The sequence below is a fragment of the Poecilia mexicana genome, unplaced genomic scaffold (assembly GCF_051168715.1).
Source record: "Poecilia mexicana isolate PSO_F unplaced genomic scaffold, ASM5116871v1 scaffold_1, whole genome shotgun sequence".
NCBI lineage: Eukaryota > Metazoa > Chordata > Actinopteri > Cyprinodontiformes > Poeciliidae > Poecilia > Poecilia mexicana.
In genome coordinates, this window is record NW_028263370.1 from 11,438,311 (window position 1) to 11,451,363 (window position 13,053).

Below are 13,053 nucleotides of genomic sequence, written 5' to 3' on the forward strand. Positions count from 1 at the left end.
TCAAATTAAAAGCTTAAAATACCATCACAAATTACGCTTCCTGTACATGTACTGTCCACTGGATGGCACACTAGAGTAAATGAAACGTCACAAAACTTTGGCTTCGGAGTGAACCAGTTGTATGGAAAGCTTTCGTGTTTCATGAATCTTCATCTAGTTTATGCCTTCCCTCAGCCATTACTGATGCCACTTCATGTTTGTTGCTGCTGCGAATAGGCACAACACGTTCTGTGGCAGAAGACTTCATTTTATGCCTCCAAAATTAGGATTTGAAACAACCAAACCACAAAAGAAGTAGTCATACAGGATGAAATGACCAGCATCAAAACGACCCCAGTTCATACCCCCAGTTTGAACCCATGCACTCCTCTTTTTACATCCTTGTAAATGCAGTTTATAATTTTAAAGTATGAAAAAGAAGTCCTCTAGGGAAATTAGATCATGCTCACATACTGAAATCATGGTGTATCGTTTTTGTTTTTTGTTTGTTTTTTTAGGAGACCAAGCCACAGAAGAAATTGTCAGACAAGAAAAGTTCTGTCATTACACATTTTAGGACATCCTCAGATTTCAGGAAAACATCCTCACACGTTAGAACAAAGCCAGATGTCAGACCGAGGCCGTTTTTTCTAAGAATTTTTAGACCTTATTATATGAGGTCGTTTTTTCTGACGTTTTTATATGGAGATCTTTTCGTCTAAAGCCGTTTTCACTGAGAGATTTTATCCTAACACCGTGTTTTCTGGGACATTTTCGACTGAGGCCACACCAATAAGGGCCAGAAAGCAGCGCAAGAAGCATCTGAACTGAACTACTACAAATTAAATCAGCGAAGAAGTATGGAAGCAGGGGAGGCTTATGGGTAATGGTGTTCTTCTTCCCGAACGCTCAATTCTTGATGCTTGCAAGGAACTACACATCCCATGTGCCTTTTCATTTGCCTTCTCAGGGTAAAAGACTGCTTTAATTTTCTGTGTCTTTAAAAGCAGATTGTGAGATGTTGTAGGCGAAATTAAGCATCAAGGTAAGTTTGAAACAGTTGCTATTTTGTGTCCGTGGCAGAAGACTTTGGTCTCAGCTACGTTGTTTGGTTTAGTGGTAATAAAATCTGTTACGTGAAGCGACAATGTTTTTGCTTGGAGTTTTTTCAGCTTGTTTTAGTTCACAACGAGTATAAACTGCGGCTAATGTTAGCCTAATTAGCTTTTATTTCAGCAGGGGAGAGCGTTGCTGTTTTCTTACAGTTTACAGTGTTTCTATTGATCATATGGGAGACTTGAACTAATTTCTGATACGAATTTTAACGTACGAGTCTCTGTAACGAAAAATGTTATCAAAGTAATCATTGAGCTTAGAGGGGGAAACCGACAAAAGTGCCACTTTTGTAAAAATAAATAAATTGCTAACTATCTGTGTCGTACTGGGTGTTTGCAGCATTTCTCAAAATGCTAGCTTTTTAGCGATTAGTTGATTTATTGCCTATTATAACAGGCTTACTGTTACTTCCAGCTAATGCACTTTTTGACCATAGAGGTTTGACAAATTTACAAACCAGGAAGATCATATATTAATTTTAAACTCTCAAGCTTGAAAATGGCAAAACAGTTGATGTGCAACAAACGTATATTATACAGTTATGGGAACAAAAATATGTAAATAATGTGTTGTCTTTAAATTGCAGGACATACTGAATAATCAGGTCCTTAAAAAGTATTAAAGTATGCTTGTTTAGACTAGTGAGACTCGAGGCTTCACACTGTTTCAATATTCATCCTACAGAAATGCGCTAAAATGGAAAACAAAAGGTCCATAGACCTAACTTCACTTTTTATGTTGTTTTTGGAGCAATGGCTTCTTCTCTATTTTACTTTTCTCCCTTCACTGCTACCGGAGTTGTTTCACTGTGGATTATGACTTTCTCTATAGCTTCAGGCAGCAAGGTCTTTTGATTTTGTTCTGGGTTTGATAAATACATCTTTAACCAAAACACTCCTCTGGACAGTAAAGTTTCAGGCTTCTTTCCTCGGCAGGGGGAGATTTGTCATTAGTTCAATATTTCATGCAATATTTTCATCATGTACGATTGTTTATGTAATATTTGCACAAATTAAAAAGGAAGAAAATGTGAATTCATCTCTACAAAATTCAGCTCGGCATCACGACAAATCTTTAATGACAAATATGAACGATGTTGGTTGCTGAACATTGTAAACGGTGGTTTGACTCAAGGTTTTCCTTCAGTTACTCAAGTCATTCTGATTCGGGCTCTTCAACAAACTTGGTGTGGAATGGAGTTTCCGGAAGATTTCAACCAGCTCGAGCTGCTCGACACCCACGGACACCTGATCCCCAGAGGGCCCACGAGTTCCTGGACGGCGAGCAAGGATGAGGAGGAGGAGGTGGACGAGGAGACGCATAGCGAGGAGTGGTATCTGGAAAAGGAGGACGCACTCAAAGACAACCCAAAGGAGCTCGTTCTCTGGGCAGCAGAGAATAACCGCGTAAGTGCCGGCAAGCAAGGGTCACACTTGACAAGGGCTTGAAATAATTGCTTTAAGGTCAGTCCGTGCAGGTTGTTATTTTTGTTTTCATAGTGTTGCATTTCTGGTCTTGTTATCCACATCATCATGAACTCTCCTGAACAGCTCTGTGGATGACTCTTAACAGGCTTCTCTGTTTATCTTATAAAAAAAAATGATTGGGGGTCGCGGGGAATGGACACTCCACAGTCAGTGTTGAGGCAAAATAATAAATACTCACACATGCATATCCACCCCCCCCCCCCCAATTAACTTCCACCAAATATGTTTTATTTGGTATTTTGGGTCACAAACTAGTTGGAAGGGAAAACACTTGATACTTATTTTTTCCAAATATTTTTTGCCAAAGTATACCTAAGAAGTTTTCAACTACAGCTGAAAGTTTTCTGGAGAATGTTTCTACCAACATTACACATCTAAAGACTGAGATGTTTTCTTTCCAAAATGGAAGAACAGATGGGAATGCTCTTCCATATTCTGATGACAGATTGAACAGAGCTCCGCTTGAAGCTTGAGATATTGTTGTTCTCTGAACAGATCCTGCTTTAGATTGCTCCACAAGATTCTCCTCAACTTGCCTGCTGCGATCCTTGCTCTTCGTGACCTTACTCATTTAACTTTTAAATAACAGCTGTATTAAATTATCAGCTGACCTCTGAGAGCAATTAGTTGTATTTGATGTTTAGAGGTGTTGGAGTAGAAAGGTCTGAATTTGCCTCACAGGACTGAACGATATTTTGCATCCAGTCTCGTCTAAATCCATATAGGAAAGAACCGCTTGGACTGGATCAAATGTCTAATTACTCAGGCTCTCTGGTTGTAAAATATTTCTGTGCACTTGTCATTTTAGTTCAGCACATTGAACCCAGATAAAATAAAGATTGTGGTTGCAACAAGGTGTTTGAGTATTTAGCGAACTCTTGGGACTTTATTAAAAAAAAAATGAAACTTGCTGTGTTAAGATGGCTCAGCCTGCAGTTATGTGCTTTTATAAACTCATTACTATCTTCCTAGATTCAGATTCAGAAAGCAAGGTGAGGAAGTTGATTCAGAAAGACGGCAGAGAGGTCAGATGAATGCGGCGCAGAGACGAAGTGAGAATGATCATTTGTTTGTTCCTTCGAGGTTGTTTCTGGGAAACTTCCTTTAGTTTGTTCAAGTTGCCACAGCTTTTCTTTTGAGCAAACTGTTGTCAGTTAGTGAGGTTTCTTTAATGAGATGTTTTCCTCAAGTCTGCAGCTCGAGTCTGAATGTCATGTCGGTGACTGAAATATGTGAGGAAAAAACCCCACAATTTGTTTTACTGAGAAAACGGTTATATAATGCAGCTGCAAACAAATTTCACTCAAACTTTTAAATCTGCCAAAACATTATTTGCAAAAACATAGAATGCATTTCTCTAAAACTTGCTGCTTTATCCATTTGATATTTAATTTTGCTGAATATTTTGTACAATCTAAGTTAATTAGTGATTACTGCTATCTTTGTTTAGAACAAAAACAGTTAAAATGTTTTGCTTTTACACTCTAATGGTCCCTAATTTAGAGCCAGATGTATCACTATGTAATTTTAACAAGATGTAAACTCCTTAAATTTAATCTCTAATTTACAAAATGTCTTACAGGATCCCATGGTAACATTGTTTAATGAAGGAAAACAAAGTGGAGATGGGAAAAGATGAGTGCAAAATTGCTGTCCTTGTTGAAAGAAGGGAAAGTAGGAATTGTCCTGGAATGGCCGTCCAACCGCCACCTGCAGGAAAGGCGGAGACAGCGACTCCCTCTTCCTCAAAATCTAACCCAAATATCGTAGACGGTCTCCCCCATCAGACTGGCTGATAATTCAGCCTCCCATGTTTTCGCTCTGGTTCTTTTTTGGAATCGTCTGTTCTGTTTGTACAGATATTTTGGTCAGTTTCATTTTGTCTACATCGTGAAAAAGGGACTTAAGATTCAAATAACATTTTGAGATGATACAAGACTTCGCTTTACGTCAGTCATCGCCAAACCCTAGAAATCCGTTCATTCCAGAAACTTGTGATATGAAAATTGTTCTGAAAGATTTTCTTTGACAGGAGGTCTCACATTTTGAGGTAAAGTGACTTTATCTCACTCAGGGAAAAAAAACAAAAAACAAAACATGGCTTTTAAAAACCAGATTTGACCAGTTTTTCAGCTTCATCTCTAAATCCATCAAAGTGCTGAGATGCATCTGATTTAGTCTTGCTGCTGCATTGGCTTAACGTTTCATGCAATTTAAATGTTGCTGCAATTTTCTCAGTGGTGTCATCGTGGCAAGACGAACAATTTTCTGTTTTCCTCGGCTCTCTCTCTCTCTTTAATAGCGGCATTCAGAGCTCTTCTCTTTTAGCCACCCTGCTTCTTCATCACGAACAACTCGTTCCTCTTTTCCTCCTTTGCTTCCTGCTTTTAGAGTAATCAGACAAGTACAGCGGCTGTCACAAGGCAGATTTTTTTCTTTTATGGCACTTTCTCGTCTTCCATCAGTCTATCCAGTCTGTGTCGAAGGTGCTGAAAACTGTAAAAAAAAAAAAAATGGAAAAGATTCTGCACCACATGCATTTGAGACGGTAATCACAGCCTTGCAGAGTCAGTCTCCAGGATGTGCACAGACTTGAGATTCACATACATGATGTACAAATTGGCCTGACTGTGCAAGACTCTGTTGGAATAAATGCTGATTCGCTGAAACAAAAACAACGGCGAGAGGGGAGTAATGGCTACTAATTTAAATCCTGTCCTTTTATTTTGATAACATCCAGTTTTGCCTGATGAATGTAGGCAGAGAAATGTTGTTCAATCAGGAACTTTTTTTTTTTTTTTTTTCAGTTTTGCAAGTTAAACCTTCATCTTGTAAAATTTGATGTGATGTTCAGAATGTGTAAACTTTGATCCACGTTTCCCCCGTGGAGTGTTGCACATTTTTACATTTTTTTTTATGCTAATAGTAATAATAACAGTAATAGTGGAAATCAATGGGTTTAACTTTGTTTTGCCGTAACATAGTTTTTATTATCAGATCATTGCCATTGAATTAATTCCGTCATTGACTTTCCATAAATTGCATTTTAAGCAAAATAATTATGAAATTGAGCCACTGATCAGTGGAAGATTGTACCTAATTAAAAGAAATGTAATATGGATCGATAATGTAATGTTTATTGGTTGTTTTACAATTGATGACTGATGTTTTATGATGTAAAGCACTTTGAACCGCTGAAATGTGCTATGCAGAAAATTTGACTTGATAAGGTGGGACCTGTCCGGCCCACTTTGTGGGCTTGGACCACTAAAAATAGGTTTAGTGTCTTCAAAGCACATTATTTAACTGCTATGTAACCATTTGTGCCGAGCACAGCTGTTGGTCGCCACAGTGCATGGATTAGGACAGTAATTATTATCCTTGAATATTTAAAATTGGCCAGGTATTAATATGAATGGCCCATTTTCTTTTGGGTCAGTTCTGTTAGCCGAGTCTCTTTGTTTTGTGTGCAAGTAGTGAACTGTCTGCTCTGGGCTATAATTATCTTGGTCTGTGCCTTGACTATTTTTTTTTCCACACTGTGACTTGGTACAGTGGAGGTTTAGTACCCAGTGGTGTCCAGATGGAAACCTATTACAGATTCTTTCATACTGTGGACAGAAATTCTTGCAACACAGTTTGGCATTTGTTAGCAATTCTTAACAAGGCAGAAAAGGTGGAAAGACCTTCATCCCTTCAAACCCGTTTTAACTGAACAAAGAACATCAAGCTATAATGATTTCTACTGGGATTCTCCGTCAAAGTTTAATATGATGTGTAAAGTGTTTTGCTGCTATTGGAAGAGCAATTAGTCTAACCCAGCGTTTACATCTGCAATAAAGCTGCAGTATGTAGCTTTTATTTAAAATTTTTTTTTTTTACATATTTGTTAAAACTGCCACCGTGTAGTGACAATATAATCTGTGTATGTACAAATTTAGTTTTTCTGCCATTTTCCTATGGACCTGCTGACATGCACAAATACGTTGTTCAGTGAAACAACCAATCAGAGCCAGAAGGAAGGTCTAAGAGCTGTCAATCACCCTCATGTACGTGTTGCTCTCATCACTTGTCCCCTTTCCTCTGCTACACTACAGCTGGTTCACCACAACAGAGCCTGCCACGAATGCTCAGGCTAGTTGGCATGATAAATAAGCTGTTTTCCTGGAACAATAAGTTGTTTCTTTACTATTAACACATTTAGCGGCGCATACACAAGCATGATTGACTACACTAAGGCTTTCCTCCTGACTCTGATTGGTTGTTTCTTGACCAGGGGCTTTTCTGCGGATGGCAATTTTCCAGTACACTGCAAATATCCAGCACATTTCATGACAGACACAACAATTATTCTGTAACACATGAAGTGTTGCTTTCTCTCACTCTCTTGCAGCCTTAAGGCTTTCCCTTACTTTATCCAAAATGTCAAAATCGGGTCCCATTGACGTAGTTGCGTGACAAAAATTGCATCGTTTTGTTCACAGGAAGGCGTTCTCTTAACACCCGGCTCAGGTCGGATTCTTTTAACGAAGCTCTGGGCGCTCTCTCGTCGTGATCACTTTGTTTCCTATAAAAACATGACAGTGAAAATAAAATGATAGGTAGTCCTCTTCGCCCAGTAAGTGTTCACACTGAATGGTTTTGCCATTTCAACCTCGTGGCACTGTGGCGTTCACGAAGAAGATGAATGTTTTATTGATTTATTTTTTGCATTTTGACCCAGTTGAAATTGACAGATTTTATTCTCTCTATGCCCTTGGAAAAAGCTCCATCTCCTGGTTTTCCCTCCAAGGATATTTATTTAAGCACAGTATTTTTTTCTGGCAATTTTCTGTTCCAAATAGTGTGGCTTAAAAAAAAGTGCTCACAGCAACACCTTCCTTTTTTATGTTGAAAGGAAAAATATGATAATACAGTCCAACTTGCTATCAGAACACAAAGACTTATTCTTTTCAAAGCCTGTTATTTGGATAAGCTGGGCTGATGACTCACACCGCGAGCAATTTTCAAGAAGAGGATTTTTAATTACACAAGGTCAAAAATAAGTAGAGGTAACAGAGTGAATTTACTCTCTTTATAGATGGTATTCATATTTTCAGGGAATTCTGAACTGCATGGCGGGTTTATTTTGTTGTTTTTTTTTTTTTCGATTCATGGAGATGAAGAGGATCTTACTTGCACCATTGAATCACTTCTCTTCAAGTGTGGACGGTTGTTGTGAAGTGATACAACTGCAGTGTGGTTTTCTGCCTGTGGTGGAGGGTCATTAGTCAGATATTACGGCTGCAGCCTTGGTGACAGACTTCTCCTGCCTGAATCCCTCAGGTTTACTCCAGACGAAGCCGCTAGACTTTTTTTAAAGGGGAAAAAGTGACTCTTTATGTGATCCATTATAATTGACCTGACAATGAGTTCATTATCACGTAAAGATTCGAATGTGTTATTGACTGCAGCAAATGAGAGTTTCTTTGATATGAATGTTGTTGAATAAGACTTTCATTCTTCCATCTATCATCTACACTGGTTTGTGTATTCAGGGCTGCAGGAGGGGGGGCTGCTACCCATCTCCATCTGTCGTTGGGTAACAGGCGGGACACCCCCCCGGACAGGTCACCTGTCCATCAGAGACACACAGAAACACACTCATGCAGAACCTTAGAGACTAATTACCTTAATGGTCATGCTTTGCACTGTGGCAGGAGAAGAAAAAACGAAAGTCTCATAATGACTCTCAAAAACTTGTCTATGAATCTTTTCTACTCAAAATGCACAGCTTTAGCTTCTCCTGATTTAAATTCTGTAAAAAAATAAAATAAAAAATATCAATTGAGCACCTTTTGCTTATTTGAATAGTCAACAAATTAGCCCTTTGATTTTAAGCCCTGCAGAAAGCACAAATCTGCTCACATTTTGACGTTAGAAGTACAGCTCTGGAAAAAAATCAAGAGACCTCTGCACTGAACCCCATTGAAAACCTCACGGTAAAAACATTAATATTGTTTCTAAATGAATATGAACTTGTTTTCTTTGCATTATTTGAGGTCTGTAAGCGCTGCATCTTTTTTGTGATTTTGACCATTTCTTATTTTCTGCAAATAAATACCAAATTTATGCTCAGACTTTCGGAGACATGTCAGTAGTTCATAGAATAAAATATATATATTTTTTTTTTTCCAGAGCTGAATGTTATTTAGCTAAAGATGAATCCTGAGGTGCAATCTTAATTTCCCTATGGGATTAATAAAGTTTTTTTACCTTTACCTTACCTTTTCTGCAAATGACAAAGCGTTCACCAAAAGCAATGCTGTAGTCTTGCATTATAGGCAATAACATGTTTGTTTCTGTATTTTAAAAATGTAATCTACCTTTTAATGTGTCTCTAAATGAAAAATCAGCAGACTGTGCCAATTAATTTTTTCCCATTAGTCATCAGAATATTGTTAGTCGTTTTGTCGCAGCCCTTGTAATGATGTTGTTCTGTCCTGTGTTGCCTTCAGCTCACCACCGTCCTCCGTTTGCTCGCTGCCGATCCTCTGCTGGTGCACTGCTGCGACGAGGACGGCTACACCCCGCTGCACCGTGCGGCGTACAGCGGCCACGTTGAAGTCGTGAAGACTCTTCTGGCCGCCGGCTCTGTGGTAAATCACCGCACGGTCGACGGCTGGACGCCCCTGCACAGCGCCTGCCGATGGAGCCACGTCGCCGTGGCGAGTTGCCTCCTGCAACACGGCGCCCAGCTTAACGCCCAGACCAACGGTGGCCTCACACCGCTGCACTTGGCCGCCTCCCACTCAAACTCCTCCAAGCCGAACACGGCGCACGTTTTAGAGTTCCTCCTCTCCAAGAGGAACCTGAAGCCCGGGCTCCGCAGCAGCAGCGGGGAAACGGCCGGCGACGTGGCCCGACGCAGCGGCCCGTATTACTTTTTGTTTGAGATGGTAGAGGACTGCGTTAACGCGGTCCCGTCTGTTACAGCATCTTAATCTGACTTGTTTTTATGTTTCTTTGAGAAAAGAATCTCTGCAGCATGATGCGATACCTGGGGATGGTATGGTTAGGATGAGGTTCAGCTGCCTCAGCTGATGCTCTTCATGTGGCACAAAAGTGAAATTTTGTCACATCTTCAACACTTTTATTGAATCTCTTCAGGACTCAACTTTAGACTTCCTGGTTCTGTCTTTTACCAGTGGATCTCTCTTTTTCCACTCTTTCTATAAAGAGCAGATTGGTGGAGAGCACAGCAGAGCCGTACCTTTGCCATCAATAGTAAGCACTACTTTTGTCCGTCTGTCGCGTAAAATCTGAAAAAATTCAGTTAGTTTTGAATACAAACTGTGAAAAGACCAAGGGACATGAACCCTTCTGTAAGGCACTGCAAGATATCTGATTCAGTCAAAGTTGGGTCAGCCTGTGAATGAACTACTTGCTTTGTTGTTGCAGCTGTATGATGGGTTAAGTATGGTTAAATGAAGCTACAAATAAAGACTTGAAATTGAACCTTGTATTTCCATTATTTTTATTATGTTTTATTCGTGAGTAAGACGGATCACTGCACAGTACAGACACCCTCCCATGAGAAATGCAAATTGTTTACTTTCAGCATCTTCTTCCTCCTTCATTGTTACTGGGTGGCATGTTGGATGGTAGCTCGGACACCCTGCAGGAAAAAGTCCTGGGTTTCAATCTTCCACCTGGGAGCTTCAGCTTTCTCCCACATCCAAAAACTTTAAAGTTAATTAGTCTCTCTACATTACCCTTAGGTGTGTGTGTGGCTGTTAGTCCTCTGTGTCTCTGTGTTGGACTGGTGACCTGTCCAGGTCCAGGGTGTGATGCTCAATACCAGCTCCTCCACAGACCTGCATGGACAAGTGAGTGTGAACAATGGATGGAGGCATTGTCGCCCCGAAAGGTTGCCAAGCAGCAATATATTCCTACATCTCAGCGTAGTAGACTCATTTTGTGACTTGTCTTAAGATTTGACAACTAAGCCAAATGCAGTATATGTTTTTGCTTTTGTGAAATCTACAGATGCATTTTCCCTCTTTAAGTTCAAATTAGCCACAATACAATTTATTAAATTTGTTTCAAACAATGCTTAGATTTTTGGCATTATTAGCCAGTTTAGCTACAAGTTGTTGTAGGTTATTTCTATCTTAATTTGCTGCAGGCCAATTGTGAACCTAGTGAAGCCGAGTTGTGAGTGCAGTAAAACACCAAGTGGTCTGCTGAGTGCATATGTATTCAGAGCTAAGAGTTCTTATTCAGCTCTGCGAGTGGACTCACTCAGTGCTTTCTCTAGAGACGATCTCTGATTCAAAATGCAGCAGCTGAGCTCTTAACTGGAAGCTGGAAGTGAGAGCGACGTGTAACCCCAGCATTGGCTGCCAGTTTCTTATCGGATTGAGTTTAAAGTTCTTCTGTTGGTTTTTAAAGCTGTAAATGTCCTACCTATTTTACTTTAAGTTTTTATTCCTTTGTGGGGGGGGTTTCTGTGTTTTTTATGAATACTGTACTGCACTTTGATGCAGTAAATACCTGTTTTTAAAGCGTTTCATAAATAAATGGACATTGACACAGAGGTGGAGAAACTCTCAAGAGAAAAATATTTGTAATTTATCTGTACATCTTCATCAAGGACATGTGTAACTATACAAGCTGGGAGTAAATTAAACACTGCAGCAAAACAAAGTGTCTAAAATGTTTCTACTTACAGGTGACTATTTATATAATTTTTATTATATGTAATATACATTTAATGATCAACCAGACGTACTGGGTAGCTGCTGATGTGACTCAATAGAAATGACAAAACACAGTTATAGTTATACATGGCGTTACCATGGCAACCAGTTATTTCCTTTAATTATAAGGTTAGTCGGATTAGATTACAGATATAATTTACTCAAGTGATTAATTATGTTTGCAAGTTGTTTAAATCGATTACTCTGAGTCATCTTACAGCTTTTTTTCTTTTTTGAACTTAAATGCTTCTGAGATGAAAAGCTGGTTGTGGTCGCCTTACACACACGTGAAACCTGGCTGCACTGATCGGACAAGCAGGCCGGTCCGCGCCTCTCTCTCTCTCAAACTAGCGTCATGAAAATGTAAACTTCCAGCACATTTCTGTTGCCGATTTACGTGTTTTCACACACGCATAAATCCTCCCACGATGGAGATTTTGGGCCTTGCCGGCGTTGTTCTCTGATGCCCTGCAAACTTCAACAATACAACTGTAAAAAGTCAATTTATCCCGAAAAAATGTCATATTTTTAGCTTTCATTTCTAGCCTTTCTTTCGACTCTCATTGAACTTTATCGAACCCTCTTTACTGTTCACCTTCATTGTGCAACTTGTGCTCTCTGCAGCTTCGGTTTGTGATCTGCTCTACCATCTGCTCTACTCAGTCTGCTGCACTTTTACTAAAAAAAAAAATCTGTGGTTACCATAACAACTATAATGTTAAAATCATTTTTAATAAGTCAATTAAAAGCATAAAAATACTTCGACATTGAATCTAAGCTGGAAGAAGGCCTCAGATTTGTCACTTCAAAAACACCTGCTAATTCATGCTACACTTACTTCAAATTGTAATGTGTGCATGATGAGGAATTTAATTATTTACTTTGGAAAAAAAAAAGAACTAGTCGAGTGGTTTAACATTTAATCAGTGCGGCAGCTGGTGACATTATGTTAGAACACTTTGTAGTCACTTATAAACTTCATTTCAGAGTAAATGTGAAAGGTGACACAAGGTCAGGGTTGCAACAATTTTAGTGTTTAGAATTTGAGACAATTTTGTTTCCTGAGCCACCGTAACAATATTCATGACAAATGTCAATCCGCTTACGTACTGGATACGATTTTAGCAGAAAACGACCAGAGAGACTGAGAGGGACAAAAAAAGTCAAAAACAAGGAACGCAGGATAAACATACGTACATGCAAACAAACGTATGTACAAAATCGAAATGTAAAACTAAAAAATGGGATGTTACGTGATTTTAATTGGCGCCTCTGACACCCCCACAGAGGCTTTTGAGCAGCACGTCTTAAAAAAAAAATCACAGCCTGTTTTGTTCACGCACCCAGCACGTTACCTGTTTTATCTAACAAACCCTTTTACAATAACTGGAGGTGACTGTAATGGCTGCTGCAGCTTCCGGCTGAAACTTTGCAAACTCTTCCAAAGATTTTGTAACAATTACGAATACGGCATCATCTGGTTTTGGTTTGCTACATGATATGATTTTGCAGACGTTTCCTGCCCCGTGGAGATCAGCACACGTTTTGAGCACAGAAATTGCTCTGAATGAGTCAAGAAAACTGTCTGCAGAGACTAATCAAAATAATCATATATTTCAGCATCATTTGCAATAGATTATTCTCTGAGTAAAAAAAAAAAAAACAGCAGAAAGTTTCAGCATTTATATCCATTTGTATGTCTCTGGTTACTGAATAAATCTGACGGAAAG

At 39.2% G+C, this 13,053-nt stretch overlaps 1 protein-coding gene across 1 annotated transcript; it reads left to right on the plus strand.

Moving 5' to 3' along the window:
* The first annotated feature begins 917 nt into the window (after positions 1-917).
* ankrd49 (ankyrin repeat domain 49) lies at positions 918-10,079 on the plus strand. Its single transcript, XM_015009248.2, has 3 exons — positions 918-1,024; positions 2,242-2,501; positions 9,080-10,079. Exons 2-3 carry the CDS (start codon positions 2,289-2,291, stop codon positions 9,563-9,565), a joined length of 699 nt encoding a protein of 232 aa, XP_014864734.1. The 5' UTR covers positions 918-1,024; positions 2,242-2,288; the 3' UTR covers positions 9,566-10,079.
* Positions 10,080-13,053: the final 2,974 nt, after the last annotated feature.

Bases quoted from the DNA above. Each gene is read 5' to 3' on its own strand.
- ankrd49 (XM_015009248.2), top strand. From the start codon at position 2,289: ATGGAGTTTCCGGAAGATTTCAACCAGCTCGAGCTGCTCGACACCCAC. The intron at 2,502-9,079 runs GTAAGTGCCGGC...TGTTGCCTTCAG, and splicing joins GGGCAGCAGAGAATAACCGC to CTCACCACCGTCCTCCGTTT.